The sequence below is a fragment of the Anomaloglossus baeobatrachus genome, chromosome 7 (assembly GCF_048569485.1).
Source record: "Anomaloglossus baeobatrachus isolate aAnoBae1 chromosome 7, aAnoBae1.hap1, whole genome shotgun sequence".
NCBI classification, from domain to species: Eukaryota; Metazoa; Chordata; class Amphibia; order Anura; family Aromobatidae; genus Anomaloglossus; species Anomaloglossus baeobatrachus.
This window is the reverse complement of record NC_134359.1, coordinates 231,620,478-231,639,109: the sequence shown is the minus strand read 5'-3', so window position 1 is coordinate 231,639,109 and position 18,632 is coordinate 231,620,478. Positions and strand designations below refer to the sequence as shown.

Below are 18,632 nucleotides of genomic sequence, written 5' to 3'. Positions count from 1 at the left end.
AATGACGCAGGTGGAAGCGATTCCACTCGTAACATGCAGGCGCACATGTCAGCTGTTGAAAACAGCTGATATGTGCACGGATCTCCGCGACCTGCCCACGGCAGGGGGCGGGGATTAACCTCACACGATCCATGACGGAAAGATCCGTCATGGGTCGTGAAGGGGTTAAATTAGCTACAGTTACAATAGATATTAAGTTTAAAGAAATCCCATATATTAGATAAATATCAGTTATGAGGGACCACACTCCAAATGCTGAATAGAAATAAACAAATCCTGAGACAAGAGCCTGGTGAAAAAAGGGGTGAGGAAAAAAATAAAAGGGAAGCATTTATATTAAAAGGGTAGGTACAATTTCTAGATCTGGTGTCATGAATATCAGTAACCTAGTTTAGCTTTTATATTCTGGGGTTATTATTTCTAAATAATTATACCTCACTGTGTAACACACAAGCTTCTGTTACTTAGAGTGTGTGTATGTGTGTATGTGTATATATAATATATATATATTTATTGCACATATTTGTAGTAAGTGTGTGTGCGTGTATATGTATGTATACGTGTGTGTATGTATATACTGTATGTGTGTATATAATTTTTATATAATACAGTACAGACCAAACGTTTGGACACACCTTCTCATTCAAAGAGTTTTCTTTATTTTCAGGACTCTGAAAATTGTAGATTCACATTGAAGACCTCAAAACTATGAATTAAAACATGTGGAATGAAATTAAAAAAAAAGTGTGAAACAACTGTCTTATATTCTAGGTTCTTCAAAGTATCCACCTTTTGCTTTGATTACTGCTTTGCACACTCTTAGCATTCTCTTGATGAGCTTCAAGAGGTAGTCACTGGAAATGGTCTTCCAACAGTCTTGAAGGAGTTCCCAGAGATTGTTAGCACTTGTTGGCCCTTTTGCCTTCACTCTGCGGTCCAGCGCACCCCAAACCATCTCGATTGGGTTCAGGTCTGGTGACTGTGGAAACTAGATCATCTAGCGTAGTATCCCATCACTCTCCTTCTTAGTCAAATAGCCCTTACACAGCCTGGAGGTGTGTTTGGGGTCATTGTCCTGTTGAAAAATAAATGATGGTCCAACTAAATGCAAACCGGATGGAATAGCACGCCGCTGCAAGATGCTGTGGTAGCCATCCTGGTTCTGTATGCCTTCAATTTTGAATAAATCCCCAACAGTGTCACCAGCAAAGCACCCCCACACCATCACACCTCCTCCTCCATGCTTCCCGGTGGGAACCAGCCATGTAGAGTCCATCCGTTCACCTTTTCTACAAAGACACGGTGGTTAGATCAAAAGATCTCAAATTTGGACTCATCAGACCAAAGCACAGATTTCCACTGGTCTAATGCCCATTCCTTGTGTTCTTTAGCCCAAACAAGTCTCTTCTGCTTGTTGCCTGTCCTTAGCAGTGGCTTCCTAGCAGCTATTTTACCATGAATGCCTGCTGCACAGTCTCCTCTTAATAGTTGTTCTAGAGATGAGAAGGTGTGTCCAAACTTTTGGTCTGTACTGTATATGTGTATATAATAATATATTTATACGCTCCTCGAAAAAGCCATTGCGAAACATGTGTCGGAGTGTGAGGGTCACGGCAGGTCACTATCCTCCAGGTGATGTAATCTATTTTGATATTATTCTATTCCCTGTTTGTCTATTCCTTACTTAAATGACATGTGCATTTTTTCTGCATTCTGTTTGCGCTTCCTATGTATTTTATATATTGTGCTTAGCACACGTGTGTCTTGTGCACTTTTTTGCTGTGTGAGGAACCCCATATCCATATACCCTTTTACTTATTCATTTATATGGGAATTATTTATGGATGGGGTGCCCATAAGTGAAAATTAATTCTCTTTAATCTACATGGGAATTAGTGCAAACGGGACCATAGAACTGCACTTGTGCATTGATGAACGGATATTTGGCACAGGTTTAAAATGTACATTTACCTGGATTTTGGTGTGAATGTCCCAGTTGCAATTTTGGGATTATTATAGGGACTCAGTTGATCTCCTGCTTGTGTCTCTCTATTTATTCGGTACCTTTATGCTAAAATTTTAATTGTTTTATGAATATTAATAAAGATTGTTTTTTATTGCAATGTCCAAAAGTTGTATTCATATAATAATATATGTGTGTGTATATGTATATATTATGTATATGTGAGTGTGTATATATATACGATTACTATTACCTGCTTAGAACTGGTTGCTGTCATATTCTTTGCTTGTGTTGTTTTGGGTTTATCCTTTTATGAGGTTTTTATATACTAGGTTTGTTTTGATTTTAACATTTTTCAATAAATTAGCTTTTACTTCGTATAGGGACGAAGTATGTTTGGGATTTTTTTTTTCTTTGCTTCTTTTTCACATGGGTCTAGACCCTGGATTTTTTGGTTTCTAAAGTTTTTAGAAAAGAGATGTCATGGATGAAATAATGTATTCTTTGCATTATTGGCTGAATCTAAAGACCTGAAGAATGATGCAGAACAAATAAAATACTTACGTTATTAGTAAGCTTTTTCATTAAAGGGACTTGATAGAAATGAATTGGAGGTGTGTAGAAATGTATATGTCTATGTTGCCCTTTAAGGCTATGTGCCCACGGGGAGAGTGTCCTGCGGTTATATCCGCAGGAGATTCCACAGGAGCTCGCAGAAAACCGCAGCACAACTTTGTCTGTTTACATGCTGTGGAATGTCCTGCGGATATGCTGCGGTCATTCTGCATTGAGGATACAGTACCATGGCTTGGGCACTGCATCCTCAATGCAGAACAAGTGCTGAGTGATCGGGGAGTTCATACTTACCTCCATCATGCAGCACTTCCCTCTCTGGCCGTGTCTGTCAGCGTCTGCACATTGCTGGAGAAGGTGGGCGAGCCTGAACTAGCTCCGGCTGTCACATGACCGGAGCTCGTGCAGGCCCCGCTCACCTCCTACTCCTGGCTTCACTGCGCTCCTCTGCACCGGAGGAAGTGACTCCGGTGTCTTCTATCAAGGAAGGTAAGTATAGGATCTTGCGGAAAAATCCGCAGGAATAATTGACATGCTGCAGATTTTTCTGCAGGGAAATTCGCATTATTTCCGCTGCGGAAAAAAACGCAGCATGGTCACAGCACTCCCCGAATGCCATAGAAATGGCTGAGGACTCTCTGTACTGCGGATTTTTGAAAAATCTGCGGAATTTCCGAGAAAAAATCGCAGCGAATTTTCCGCAGCGTGGGCACATAGCCTAAAAGGTAAACAAGTTGATCTTTTCGTGACTCTAAAGCGGCGATTTTCTAGCAGCAAGAAAGCGTCTTGACATTCAGTGCATATATAAATATATTGGAGGGATATCTGCTCACTTGGCAGCATTTGAGGTAGGCACGGGAGGCGATTTTAAACAAAACATACAGGCTGCTTTTTTTTGGAACTCCAAAAAGCAAACCACAGAAGGAAAAAATGTCCTTTCCTTGCAGTAAAACAGGATACACAGTCCCAACAATGGCACTTTAGTAGCAGACCAGCATACATGTCCAAGTGTGAAGACCTCCCACAGGAGGACTTCTTACCTCCACACACTGACAGCTAATGATGTTCACCATACCACACCCCAGGGTGGAGATACTTGAGCAGCCAATCCCACCCATCTCTCGGACTGGTCGTAAACCTCCTCTTGCCATGCCCTATTAACACTTTCTGTACTATATGAACTGGAACTTGCTTCCATGCTTGGATGACGGAGGATAACCACCTCTGTGACACATATCTCCCCTCCAAGACGTGCCCAACGACCATCTCACTAGTGTGTGTGTGTGTGTGTGTGTGTGTGTATATAATATATAGAGAGAGAGAGATAATATATATATATATATATATGATAGATAGATATCTCTATATATAAATTTTATATATAATCTGCAAGCCAGCGACATGCCTGTGAACCAGAGAAGTGTCGTTATGCAAGAAGTGCAGTGTGAGGTTGAGAAGCTATAGGTGCATAATCACGCCACAATGCAATTCCAGAGAAAAAAAATATATATATTTTTATATATATTTATCTGAATCTCTGGCAGTGCATTGGGGAGGAGCTGTAAGTGCATCGTCACACCCAAATACACTTCCAAAGATATACAGTATATACAGAACTTTAAAACGTAATTTCCCGCTGCTGGAGCATCGCTGTGGGGTCACAAAGGGATCAATTTGTTTTATCTTTTAAAAGCCTAGACGTTCGTGAGATTGCCTTTTAAAGAATATTTGTGAATATAAAACAGAGTTAGGTGCTTTTAAGAGCATTAAATAATGCTATTAAAATATATTTTCTTTTGTTGCTCCCCCTTTAAGGCTGGCTGTTTCTTGACTCAAGTACGTCCATGTTTGTTCATGCCCGAGGCCGGGTATACCGTGTTCCTGACTCAAAATCTACCAAAAAATGTAAAACAATGGAAACAAATGACAAGCAGGGTAAGAAACAAAAAGCTTTCAACTGTGCAGTCTGTGTTCTTTTAAATTAAATTGCAAATGTATCTGTTATTTGGGCCATTTCTATTACATTATATCCCTTCATAAAATTGCTGTTGATGCACAAGCTCTGGGCATAGGCATGGGAAGAATCTAGGCTATTTTTTGTTGGACACAGAACAGTATTTTTTGTTTTGGCATATGACTTGATCTATGTGTGAATATGAGGGGGACGAGGTGCCTGCTCAGTTTATAGGCCAAGTCAGCCTCCTTTTTCATGGCTAATTTGTATACCGAAAAGGGGCTGGCTTGGCTGTGACCGAACAATCCTGTTGGCTTCGTAAGGCTATGTGCACACTGCGTTTTTTGCTGTGTTTTTGCGCAGTTTTTGGGTGCAGTTTTGGTCTCAAAACTGCATGAATTTCATTCCCCATCAAAGCCATTGTGGTGACCACAAAGATTCAGCATGTCAATTCTTCTTGCGTTTTTCCCTGCATTTTTCACCCTTTGAATGTAATGGGGAAAAAAACAGCAAAAAAACGCTTCAACACGCACAAAAAGCATGCTTTTTTTTAATGCGTTTTTGCCATAGAGGCGTTTTTCTGAGTTTCATTTGGGGTCCAGAAAAAAACGCAGCATGCGCACATAGCCTAATAGTTCTTTAGCGCACTTGCTACCATTCTGGGACCACAAACTGGGCATCTAACCTGTCAATACTTTGTGGGATTCAAGGGTGGCAAAATGTAACATCAGAGATGAAGTTTAGACTTCAGTTTGGAAGCTGGTTTGTCATTAGGCACATCATTGGGAGCTATATTTTTGCCTCCAAATTTCAGGAATCATAACTTTTTTCTTTTTTCATACTTGCATGTTTGTATGAGGCCTGGTTTACTGGAGAAATCTTATTTTTCGACCGTTTTTTTGGGGTTACATATAAATCACTATTACGTGCGTGTGTGTGTGTGTGTGTGTGTGTGTGTGTGTGTGTGTATATACATAGATATAGACAGATACAGTGCCTTGCAAAAGTATTCAGCCCCCTTGAATTTTTCAACCTTTTCCCACATTTCAGGCTTCAAACATGAAGATAAACATTTTAATGTTATGGTGAAGAATGAACTACAAGTGGGACACAATTGTGAAGTTAAATTAAATTTATTGCTTATTTTAATCTTTTGTAAGAAAGAATAAACTGAAAATTGGGGCGTGCAATATTGTTCGTCCCCTTTACTTTCAGTGCAGCAAACTCACTCCAGAAGTTCATTGAGGATCTCTGAATGATCCAATGTTGTCCTAAATGACTGATGATGATAAATATAAGCCACCTGTGTGTAATCAAGTCTCCGTATAAATGCACCTGCTCTGTGATAGTCTCAGTGTTCTGTTGAAAGCACAGAGAGCATCATGAAGACCAAGGAACACAACAGGCAGGTCTGTGATACTGTTGTGGAGAAATTTAGTTTTTGGTTACAAACTGCTGTTCACAAACGCTCTCCATCCAACCTCACTCAACTCCAGCGGTTTGCAAAGGAAGAATGGGCAAGAATTTCAGTCTCTCGGTGTGCAAAACTGATAGACACATACCTGAAAAATCCTTTATTAGAAATAAAAAACACAAACACATTCCCTATTTCACCAATTTAATCAGCCCCAAAAAGCCCTCCATGTCCGGCGGAATCCACGATGGTCCAGCGTCGCTTCCAGCTCTGCTGCATGGAGGTGACCGGAGCAGCAGAAGAAACCGCCGCTCCTGTCACCTCCGCGCATGCAAATGAAGAGAGCCGCGTGATCGGCTGAGCTGTCACTGAGGTTACCTGGATCCAGCGGTGGATGCAGCAGTGGCCGCTGGTAACCTCAGTGACAGCTCAGCTGATCGCGCTACTCACCGCCGGTCCTGTCAGCTCCACGCAGCAACTGAGGTGAGTAGCGCGATCAGTTGAGCTGTCACTGAGGTTACCCGCGGCCACCGCTGCATCCACCGCTGGATCCAGGTAACCTCAGTGACAGCTCAGCCGATCACGCGGCTCTCTTCATTTGCATTCGTGGAGGTGACAGCAGCGGCGGTTTCTTCTGCTGCTCCGGTCACCTCCATGCAGCAGAGCTGGAAGCGACGCTGGACCATCCTGGATTCCGCCGGACATGGAGGGCTTTTTCGGGCTGATTAAATTGGTGAACCAGGGTATATGTTTGTATTTTTTATTTCTAATAAAGGATTTTTTCGTGTGTGTGTGTGTGTTTATTTACTGTAATTTACAGATTAATCATGGAAGGTATCTCGGGGAGACGCCTGACATTGATTAATCTAGGACTTATTGGCAGCTATGGGCTGCCAATAACTCCTTATTACCCCGATTTGCCATTGCACCAGGGCAAATCGGGAAGAGCCGGGTACAGTCCCAGAACTGTCGCATCTAATGTATGCGGCCATTCTGGGCGGCTGCTTACTGATATTGTTAGGCTGGGGGGCTCCCCATAACGTGGAGCTCCCCATCCTGAGAATACCAGCCTTCAGCCGTATGGCTTTATCTGGCTGGTATTAAATTTGGGGGGAACCGCACGCCGTTTTTTTTAATTAATTATTTATTTATTTACTTCTATACTCCATAGTGACACGCCCACCGGCTGCTGTGATTGGGTGCAGTGAGACACCGGTCACTCAGCGTGGGGGCGTGTCTCACTGCAACCAATCATAGGCGCCGGTGGGCGGGGAAAGCAGGGAATACGAGATTGTTTAATGAGCGGCCGGCTTTTTCAAATTAGAAAAAGCCGCCGGAGCAGTGTGAACGTCGTGCAGCGCCGGTGATCGGAGATCGGTGAGTATGAGAGAGGGGGGGACACTTCAGTCACTCGGGGGATTAGCGGTCACCGGTGAATCCTTCACAGGTGACCGCTAATCAGTACACGGCACACAGACAGAGCCGCGGCATGACAATGAAGTCGGGTGAAGTTCACCCGAGTTCCTTCTCATCCCGCTACTCTGTCTTCCGACATATAGTAACGACATTTTGCATCACACACGGACATTTCTCTCGGACAACATAACCACACATCCGTGCAAGGAACGTTTTATTTGGACTCCCATAGGCTAACATTATGTCCGTGTGCGCATGCTCCGTCCTAAAAACGAACATGCTTCCGTGCCAAACGGAGCAAAAAACGTGGGACGCACACGAACACAAGGAAGATCAAATAACACGCACGTGTGCCTTTAAACATAAAAAAACATATGTGCACGTTTGGTCGTATCTCCGGTATGTACGGAAACGGACCAAACACGCACGTTTTAAACGGATGTGTGTTGCAGGCCTAAAAGAGGATTTTTACTGAACAAGTTATCATCCAATAGGCACACAGGTATGACTAATTTTAGCTGTATACAACCTTTACGCCCACATAAATAACACAAAAAGCCTTAAAGGGAAACCTGTCATGTAAAAAAATGCTATTAACCTGCATATATGGGGAAATAGCATTTGGTACGTGCCCAGTGCCTGCACAATGAACCCCACTACTTTATTCTTCCTAGCAGTCTTCAGCCCGCTTTACACGCTGCAATATATCTTACAATGTGTCGGCGGGGTCACGTCGTAAGTGACGCACATCCGGCATCGTAAGGTACATTGCAGTGTGTGACAGGTATGTGCGATTGCGATTGAACGTTAAAACGTTCATCGCATACACATCGTACCTTTCTCTAGAATTGCAGGTCAGATTGTTCATCATACCCGGGGTAGCACACATTGCAGTGTGTGACACCCCGGGAACGATAAACAGATCTTACCTGCGTCCTGCGGCTCCCGGCCCACAATACGGAAGGAAGGAGGTGGGCGGGATGTTTACGTCCCGCTCAGCTCCGCCCCTCCGCTTCTATTGGCCGTCTGCCGCGTGACGTCGATGTGACGCCAAACGTCCCTCCCACTCCAGGAAGTGGACGTTCTCCGCCCACATAGAGGTCGTACGGGTAAGTACGTGTGACGGGGGTTAATCGTTTGTGCGGCACGTTCAACAAATTGAATGTGCCACACATACGATGGGGGCGTTGCAAATCGCATACGATATCGTATGCGAAATTGTAACGCGTAAAGCAGGCTTTCAGGTTTCAGTCACTTGGGAGGCGCCGGAATGGGTTCAGTCACCGCTGTGTGTATTGAGAGAGGAGGCTGTAACTGCACCCCCCGCACTGACTGACAGCTGCTCAGCATTAAAACCTGCTGTCAGTTAGTGATAGGGCCACGGTTACAACCGCTACTTTTGATATGCAGAGCAGTGACTGAACTCGCGTCGCTCCCATGCTAAAATCCGAATTCTGCAGGAAGGAATGAAGTTAATTTCCTCCAGGCAGCAGTGTTCGATGTACAGGTTCCAAATGTTATTAACCTGCAGATTAACCCCATAGCTGCAGGTTACTGGTGTTTTTTCAGTTTTTCAGGTTTCCCCTAACGATCAACTGTGTATGGTATTATTAAAAAGTGGAATCGATAAGGAACTACAGTGTCATCAGAGTTTGGTCAGTGTGTCAGTTCTACCATCAAAGTTTAGTAAGCATGTCATCAGATTTTCTCAGATTAAAAAAAATGATGGAGATTTCACAACATTTTATATCAGTTTGTGAAAAATTGATAGCACAGAGATGACTGTCACGTTCGCCGCCAGGGATGGTACTGTGGCGAGCAAAAATGGACCCACTGGACTACAGGGAAATCCCTGACCTACCCTTTTGTGGGGTAAAGTACGGGACTGTGGCAGCTGACCCCCAGGGCAGGGGCAAACACAGAAGCAGACAGGGCTGAGACAGAAGACCAAGTGTAGACAGGGACTACAAGGGTAGCAAAGGCAGAAGGCATGGTCAGGGCAGACAGGCACAGTCTCTGCTGTGGCGAGGGCCACCAAGTTAGCTGAGGCTAGAGGACGGCCAGGCTAGAAAGGCACAGTCTCTGGTGTGGTGAAGACCACTGGGTTAGCTGAGGCTGGAAGCAGTGCTGGGCTGGACAGGCACAGTCTCTGCTGTGGTGAGGGCCATTGGAGTAGCTGATACCGGAGGCATGGCCAGACTGGACAGGTGCAGTCTCTGGTGTGGCAAGAGCCACCGGGGTAGCTGAGGCTGGAGCACAGTCGGGTTGGAGAGCCACAGTCTCTGGTGTGGCGAAGGCCACCGGGTTAGCTGAGGCTGGAGCACAGTCGGGTTGGAGAGCCACAGTCTCTGGTGTGGCGAAGGCCACCGGGTTGGCTGACGCTGGAGGCACGGCTGGGCTGGAAAGGCACAGTCAATGGTGGGGCGAAGACCACCAGGTAGCAGAGGCCAGAGGCACAGCTGGACTAGACAGGCACAGTCTCTGGTGTGGTGAGAGCCACCGGGGTAGCTGAGGCTGGAAGCACAGTCGGGCTGGAGAGCCACAGTCTCTGGTGTGGCGAGGGCCAGCGGGGTTCCTGAGTTTGGAGGCATGGCCGGGACGGACAGGCAGGGACACTAGAACCGACAGGCATCAGAAACCAACAGGACTGAATGGATAGGACAGACAAGGGGACCTGACAACTAGCTAACTAGGGCACTACACACTAACCAGCTAAACTAAGGCATTCAACAGGCAACTCCCCTAGTGGGAGCTTTCCCTACATAACCAATGCCTCTCAGCAATAGGCTGAGAAGCACATCCTAGGAGTGAGATGCTGGCCCTTTAAGAGAGGGGCAGCAGCACGCACACATTGCAGCAAAGGTATGCTCCCTTGGCCATACAGATCCCACCCCCAGGTGTCCCCCTTTGCAGTACATATCCCACCCCCACGTGGCCCCCATTGCAATACAGATCTCAACTTCCAGGCTGCCCCCTTTGCCATACAAATCCCACACTACGGGCTGACTTCTTTCCTATACAGAACCTACCCCACAGGCTGCCCACTTTGCCATACAGATATCATTCCACAGGCTGCGACCTTTGCCATACAGAACCCTTCCCGCAGACTACCCCCTTTGCCGTACAGATCTCTCATCGTAGGCTGTGCCTTTTTCCATTCTCATCCCACCCCACAGGCTACCCCTTTTTCATGTAGATCCCACCCCATGCAGACCCTTTTTCCATACAGATTTTCCCCAAGGTTGCCCATTTTTCTATACAGATCCCACCTTGCATGCTGCCCCCTTAGTCATACAGATCCCACCCCCAAAGGCTGCCCCCTTATTCATACAGATCCTACGGCACAGACTGCCCCTTTTTTTTGCAGACCCAATCACATAGGCTGCCCACTTTTCTATACAGATCAAACCCTACAGGCTGCCCCCTTGACCATACAGATTTCATCCTGCAGGCTGCCCCCTTTGTCATACAGATCCCACCCAGCAGGCTGCCCCCTTTTCGATAATCATCCCACCCAATGCTGCCCCTTTCCATACTCATCGCAGCCCACAGGCTGCCCCCTTTTCCATGTACATCCCTCCTCCTGCAGCCACCTTTTCCATACAGCTTTACTCCCAGGCTTCCCCTTTTTCCATACAAATCCAACCTCGCAGGCTGCCTCCTTATTCATACAGATCCCATCCCGCAGTCAGCCCCCATTTCTATACAAATCCCATCCTACAGCTTGCCCCCTTTGCCATATAGATCCTACCTCGCAGACTGCCCGCTTTGCGATACAGATCCCACCCTGCAGGCTGCCCCTTTTTCCATATTCATCCCACCCAATGCTGCCGCCTTTACATATTCATCCCATCCCACAGGCTGCCCCCTTTTCCATGCAGATCCCACACCATGCAGCCCTCTTTTCCATACAGATTTACCTGAAAGCTGCCCCTTTTTCCATACAAATTCTACCTCGCAGGCTGCACCCTTATTCATACAGATCCCATCCCACAAGCTGCCGACTTTTTTATACAGATTCAACTGCACAGTCTGTCCCCTTTTCCATGCAGATCCCACTTGCAGGCTGCCCCCTTTGCCATACAGATCCCTCCCCACTGCCCCCTCTTCCATGCAGATCCCATCACATGCAGCCCCCTTTTCTATACAAACCCCACCTAAGCTGCCCCTTTTCCATACAGTTCCCAAACCACAGCTCCCAGTATCTTCAGCTCAAGGAGTGCTTACCTGCGCCTAGCTTCAGCGACCTCTCCTCCTCAGTGGCGCTCTGTGGTGCTCTGCAGAGATGCTGGCAGCGTGATTATGTAAACTCATCACGCTGCCATGACCTTTGGAGCCTGCGCACTCCGCCGCATGTCAGGTCCCTGAGCTGATTGGTGCTCCACTGAACCCAGAAATGACGGAGATACAGAGGTTAATTTGTATTAGACGCTAAAACAAATGAATAAACAACAGCGCCCCCAGACCCCCAAAAAACAGTAATATCCAGTTTTCACTTAGTATTTTATTAGAGTAGATATGACAGAGGACAATTATCACCAAAACAGAGGAGGCAACTGATGTAATAATCTTTATTTATCAAGTTAGTTTACCAGCTCAAGGTCTTTAAATTAATTCCCTGATCTGTCATTTCTGAGATTGGTGATAAACTACTTGTGCCAGCCGCTGTGCATGATGTAGGCCGACTCACACTGTAAGCTGCTGGGCTCCATGCATTGTATGTAGCAGCAGTGTCAGAGCTGGTGGGCAGCAGCAGTACAACTAACAGCGGCAGAGCAGTGGGCAGAATTCTGACAGGTATCTGATTAGGTCACTGTCGGGGTCAAATAGGAGGAGTAAGTTGGTAGACATGAGGGGCCTTAGCAATCCCCCAGCACCTAAAATCTCATCGCTGGGAAGCCATTGAGTATAAAGATAGCCTTCTCCTGGCTAACCACCTAGATGCGGAATTAAGCATATGAGGGGTTAAGCTGCCAGGAGCTCTACATAGATACTACCGTATTTTTCAGACTACAAGACGCACCGGACCATAAGACGCACCCTGGTTTTGGAGGAGGAAAATAGGAAAATAAAATTTTTAAGCAAAAAAATGTGGTCATGATACACTGTTATGGGATAAGGATCTGCTGCTGACACTGTATGGGGGTAATTTAAAAAAAACAAAAACAAAAAAAAACGGCGTGCGGTTCCCCTAATTTTGAGAACTAGCCAAGATAAAGTCTCACAGCTTGCAGCTAGTATTCTCAGGCTGGGGAGACTCACGTTATTGGGAGCCCCCCAAGCCTAAAAATATCAGCCAGCAGCCGCCCAGAATTGCTGCATCCATTAGATGCGACAGTCCCCAGCTCATCCTGATTGCCCTGATGCGGTGGCAATCGGGGTAATAAGGAGTTAATGGTAGCAGCCCATAGCTGCCACTAAGTCCTAGCTTAGTGATGGTAGGCGTCTATGAGACACCCTCTCACCACTAAGCTGCAAGTGAAAGTAAATAAACACAAACACATAAAAATCCTTTATTTGAAATAAAAGACAAAAAAACAACCTCTTTCACCACTTTATTAACCCCTAGAACACACAGGTCCGATGTAATCCACACAATGTCCCACAACGCATCCAGCTCTGCTACATCTGACAATCACAGAGAGCAGCCATAGAATACGACCGCTCTATGTGAGGGTCAGGCCGCAAGTTAAGTGAGCCGCCAGGATCAGCATTGACTCCAGCTGTCACCACACATCACCTGACTAAAGTCACCGCAGATCTCACTGTCACTTCAGCCGCGGCCGGATTTGCGGTAACACCTGGAGGACTCCCGCAGCATACTCACCTCTCCTCACTCCACACAGCATCGCTCGCTTCCTGTCTGTGTGCCAGCTGACCTGTGTGGAGCCGTGTGTACAGAGATGACGTCATCGCTGTGCTCACTGCTCTCTACACAGATCAGCTGGCACACAGACAGGAGGACACCGCGATGCTACAGGGGAACGGTGAGTATACCGTACTTATTTACTGCCCCCCATGCTTATAATGATGCACGAGGAGCAGTGAATACAGCCGCACATGATCACTCCAGGCTGTAGTTGCCAGGGGTGATCACGCGGGCCGGCTCTCTAGTATGCGCGCATCCCCTGCCCATCTTCCTGCCCACCTGTCAGCGCCGGCTTCAGGGCTGAGAGATGATGGGTGGGATGATGGGCATGCATATCAAATGAGCGGGCCCTCGTGGTCAGGGTAGCGCTGCTACAGCCTGCTCCTTCCTCTGATGACCCGCTCCACCACCACCGCACCGCAGACATCGGACTATAAGACACCCCCCCCCACTTTACCCAAAAAGTTTGGGGAAAAAAAGTGCGTCTTGTAGTCCGAAAAATACAGTATAATTTCTCTAAAGATGCATGTGAGGTTCTTAGCACACAATGTAATCAAATTGTGTGAGCCCATCTGCCAACGTCAAGGCGACCTCTTCAGATGGGTCCCTACACTAACTTATCACTAATTTACTGACTAACTGGGACTAAATCACATCTGATATTATAACTACCATTTTTACTATTTCTGCACTACTACTTTTTTAAATGTCCATCTGTTATTATTATTTTCTTTATTTTTTTATCATTTTTCTTACCTTTTGTTCAAATTGTTGTAGTAAAAAATCCTAATAAATTATGCCTAATGGTTTTTAATCCAGAAGAAGGCAAAAACCCTAGGACACGTTCAGCCAATTTGTGTCACAGGGGAAAAATTCCTTCTCGACCCCGGGAAAAGGCGATCAGTCCTAGAACCCTGGATTAAAGCTAATGATGTTATTTCTAGTTAAGTAATTAATATTAAGGAGCTAATTAAACTATGACTATAGTTTTTATAGATTTTAGGTGTTATACTATTCTTATGGTGCTCTCTTATTAAAGTATTCTAACTTTTATATTTTTTCTAATTTAGTGTATTATTTTAATAGATATAACTATTTTATTACTATTATTATCCTACTGTCTTAATACAGTATAATTCTAACTTTTCTATAACTATTAATACTACTCTATCCCTACCATGTTGATCCAGAAGAAGGCAAAAACCCAAGGACACATTCAGCCAATTTGTGTCATGGGGAAAAAATTCCTTCTCGACCCCGAGAAAAGGCGATCAGTCCTAGAACCCTGGATCAAAGCTAATGATGTTATTTCTAGCTAAGTAATTATTATTGTAGTGCTAATTAAACTAGTACTATAGTGTTTATAGATTTTAGGTGTTATACTATTCTTATCCTGCTCTCTTATTACAGTATTATTCCAACTTTTATATTTTTTTCTAAGTTAGTGTTTTATTTTTATAGATACAACTATTTTTTTACTATTATTTTCCTGCTCTCCTATTACAGTATTATTTTAACTTTTATATTTTTTCTAATTTAGTGTATTATTTTAATAGATATAACTATTTTATTACTATTATTATCCTACTCTTTAATTACAGTATTATTTTAACTTTTATTTTTTTGTAAGTTAGTGTTTTATTTTTATAGACATAACTATTTTATTACTATTATTATCCTGCTATCTTATTACAGTATTATTCTAACTTTTCTATAACTATTAATACTACACTATGCCTACAATGTTGATCCAGAAGAAGGCAAAAAAAACCCAGGACACATTCAGCCAATTTGTGTCACAGGGGAAAAATTCCTTCTTGACCCCGAGAAAAGGCGATCAGTCCTAGAACCCTGGATCAAATTGCTGTTCTACCTATTACTACTGTTATTTTCATCATATTTTTACTACATTCTTATTATCGCTCATATTATTGTTCTTATTATTATACTTACCACCGCCATCTTTGAGGCCCCAGCAGGATGGTCCATATGATATTTCTTCTTCCTCTCAAGAACCAGTTGATGTATTGGCGGTTGTTGTCCTCCTGGATCCTTCTTTCTTGTCTCCTCCTTGCAGGGATGTGGATGTCCAGTTTTATCTTCTTAACTGACTTTTTTGGTATGTCTTCTTCTTCTTCTTCATCCAGGTAGGCGCATAATTCTCTCCAAACTTTTTTTTTTTCATATTCTTCTTGCCTCTTCCTTTTTCCTCTGACATCGATCGTCCTTGGTGGCTCAGGCTGTTTTTCTCGCCGAACTCTATATATTTTCTGGGCCTCGGGGCTGGTTGGCATCAGGCGCTGGGATGGCAAGAAATTAAGTTACAAGGATTAATAGGAACATCCGAATACACAACCACCTTATAATAAAAGAAGCACCAATGTTGCCCTTAGTTTTCTCACTGACCTCCTTCTTGAAGATCGGTGACGGTAGCAGCATCATACAAATGGACAATCTTCTTAGTTTTTCCTCAGGTGTAAGGTAAACTAAAGGAAACAACCAGATATTAGGATCAGATTAGAGACTAAAGCCCCCCTCTAAAAAAAAAAAAAAAAATCCCCACTGGCCAGCGTGAGAACTGCAAGATTTTTAAGTGCTGTTTCCATTAAAGATTGTGATATGGATAAAAAAAAAAAAACAATGACAAATATTATTAAAAACTACATTGAACACAAAAACCTGATTTAAATAATAGGTGATTTCTGATGACAAATTCAAAGGCCCAAAGTCTAACAATGAAATATTCCTGGATAACCCCTTTAAAGTGGAAATCCTGAATCTAGGAAACAGTTGGCCCTCACAGACTGATACTACCTGGTCCAACGCTGGCAGAAGATCCAGTCCAATCAATGGCATCTGCTGACATCTTTGTTTTGTTGAAATGTATCAAAATCCTATAAAAGAGGAGCAGAGGTTGTAGGGACTTGATCCTTATTTCTATGACTTGGGTGACAGTCCCTGAAAACACTGAAGAACAATGTCTCTATATTCAGGGGCTGTTGTGGACGGGCGAGATTGGGAGATGGAAAGATATTTCCTGTTACATATGTGATCAATTTCACTAAAGGGGCTGTCACACAAGCCCCAAAGGGGCTGTCAAGGGACAAGTGATAGCCGATACCCCCTGGTGTGAGTGCGGGTGATGGATGTATCGCCGCCCGGTATCTGGTGTGAGTGCGGGTGATGGATGTATCGCCGCCCGGTATCTGGTGTGAGTGTGGGTGATGGATGTATCGCCGCCCGGTATCTGGTATGAGTGAGGGTGATGGATGTATCGCCGCCCGGTATCTAGTGTGAGTGCGGGTGATGGATGTATCGCCGCCCGGTATCTAGTGTGAGTGCGGGTGATGGATGTATCGCCGCCTGGTATCTGGTGTGAGTACAGGTGATGGATGTATCGCCGCCCGGTATCTGGTGTGAGTGAGGTTGATGGATGTATCGCCGCCCAGTATCTGGTGTGAGTGAGGGTGATGGATGTATCGCCGCCCGGTATCTGGTGTGAGTGAGGGTGATGGATGTATCGCCGCCCAGTATCTGGTGTGAGTGCGGGTGATGGATGTATCGCCGCCCGGTATCTGGTGTGAGTGAGGGTGATGGATGTATCGCCGCCCAGTATCTGGTGTGAGTGCGGGTGATGGATGTATCGCCGCCCGGTATCTGGTGTGAGTGCGGGTGATGGATGTATCGCCGCCCGGTATCTAGTATGAGTGCGGGTGATGGATGTATCGCCGCCCGGTATCTAGTGTGAGTGCGGGTGATGGCTGTATCGCCGCCCAGTATCTAGTGTGAGTGCAGGTGATGGATGTATCGCCGCCCGGTATCCGGTGTGAGTGCGGGTGATGGATGTATCGCCGCCCGGTATCTGGTGTGAGTGCAGGTGATGGATGTATCGCCGGCCAGTATCTAGTGTGAGTGCAGGTGATGGATGTATCGCCGCCCGGTATCCGGTGTGAGTGCGGGTGATGGATGTATCGCCGCCCGGTATCTGGTGTGAGTGCAGGTGATGGATGTATCGCCGGCCAGTATCTGGTGTGAGTGTTGGGTGATGGATGTATCGCCGCCCCGGTATCAGGTGTTAGTGCGGGTGATGGATGTATCGCCGGCCAGTATCTGGTGTGAGTGCAGGTGATGGATGTATCGCCGCCCGGTATCCGGTGTGAGTGCGGGTGATGGATGTATCGCCGCCCGGTATCCGGTGTGAGTGCGGGTGATGGATGTATCGCCGCCCGGTCTCTTATATGACGTCTCATACCTGATATCTCTCGCTGATCGCTGGTGTCTGTCTTCACTCTCTGATGAGGTGTAACAAACTAAGGATAAACAACTTTTTTTTTTTTTTTATTCAAACTGAGCAGTTCTATTGGCTGCTTATCAGTGCAGTTACCATAGTGACAAGCTTGTGCAGATTTAAAGGGACAGGACGCAGTCATTGCGCTATAGTACATTTTATCATAAATTTCATATAACACTGTATATTACATGGAGCTGCTCAGATAATGTGTGGGCAGACGCTCCTGTATCTCTTCATATATTATGTACATTTACTTAGAAGAGCTGTAGAGATATGTGGGGTAAAGTTACTTGTGTTGTGAATTGTATGTGTATAAAGAAGGCCTGGAAGTGTCTGTAATGGGCCGAAAATTGTGCTTTTATGTTCAGAACAAATCTCAGTATTTTTTCTCCGTGTTCCTATCAACTTTCTGCCGTATTTCCATCACAGAACATTGTTACATATAGCGAGATGCCATAGCAATCAGACCATTGGGGCCAATCAGGGGCAGAGCACTGAGGTCCCTTTGGCTTTTCTCCTGCAGTCAGTCCCCCCTGGCTATAATACTTTATTTGACAAAAGTGAGTACACCCCTCTCATTTATGCAAATATTGTATTATATCTTTTCATGGGATAACACTGAAGATAGGACACTTTGATATAATGTAAAGTAGTCTGTGTACATCTTGTATAACAGTGTACATTTAATGTGCACTCTAAATAAGCCAACACACAGCCAATAATGTCTAAACCACTGGCAACAAAAGTGAGTACACCCCTATGTGAAAATGGCCAAATTGTGCCCAAAGTGTCAATATTGTGTGTGGCTACCAGTTATTTTCCAGCACTAAATAAATAAATAAATAAAATAAATAAATGCCACAAGCGCTGTGAAAAGTAATTATACTTTTTCTATATTGCAAAAAAGTAAATGGAAGTAGCCGCTGGTAGAGGACAGATTCCATGTCCAGATCTGTCAGATAATGGAAATAAACAACCAAAGAAGTACTACCGCGCTACTAAAGGCTGGAGTCCAAACCACCTGAGTTAGGAGGTGAGGACCCTACAGACAAAAGGGCGCTAATGGGAAATATAGTATATCCAGGGGCATAATTACCGTGGTCGCAGAGGTCACCATTGCGACCGGGCCCGGTAGGTTAGGGGCCCGTGGTC

At 45.0% G+C, this 18,632-nt stretch overlaps 1 protein-coding gene across 8 annotated transcripts in view; it reads left to right on the top strand.

The window, feature by feature from the left end:
* The window catches only part of LOC142245319 (DNA repair endonuclease XPF-like), a 115,093-nt gene that overhangs the window by 28,256 nt on the left and 68,205 nt on the right, over positions 1 to 18,632 (top strand). For 5 of the 8 annotated variants that reach the window (XM_075317948.1, XM_075317945.1, XM_075317944.1 and 2 more), the window contains one exon: positions 4,352 to 4,471. The exons of 1 other annotated variant lie outside the window; for it this stretch is intronic. In XM_075317948.1, the coding sequence (XP_075174063.1) occupies positions 4,352 to 4,471 (120 nt within the window). Of the gene's footprint in view, positions 1 to 4,351; positions 4,472 to 15,202; positions 15,337 to 18,632 lie in introns of all 8 variants that reach the window. 2 more of the 8 variants (XM_075317943.1, XM_075317946.1) reach the window with 2 other exon arrangements.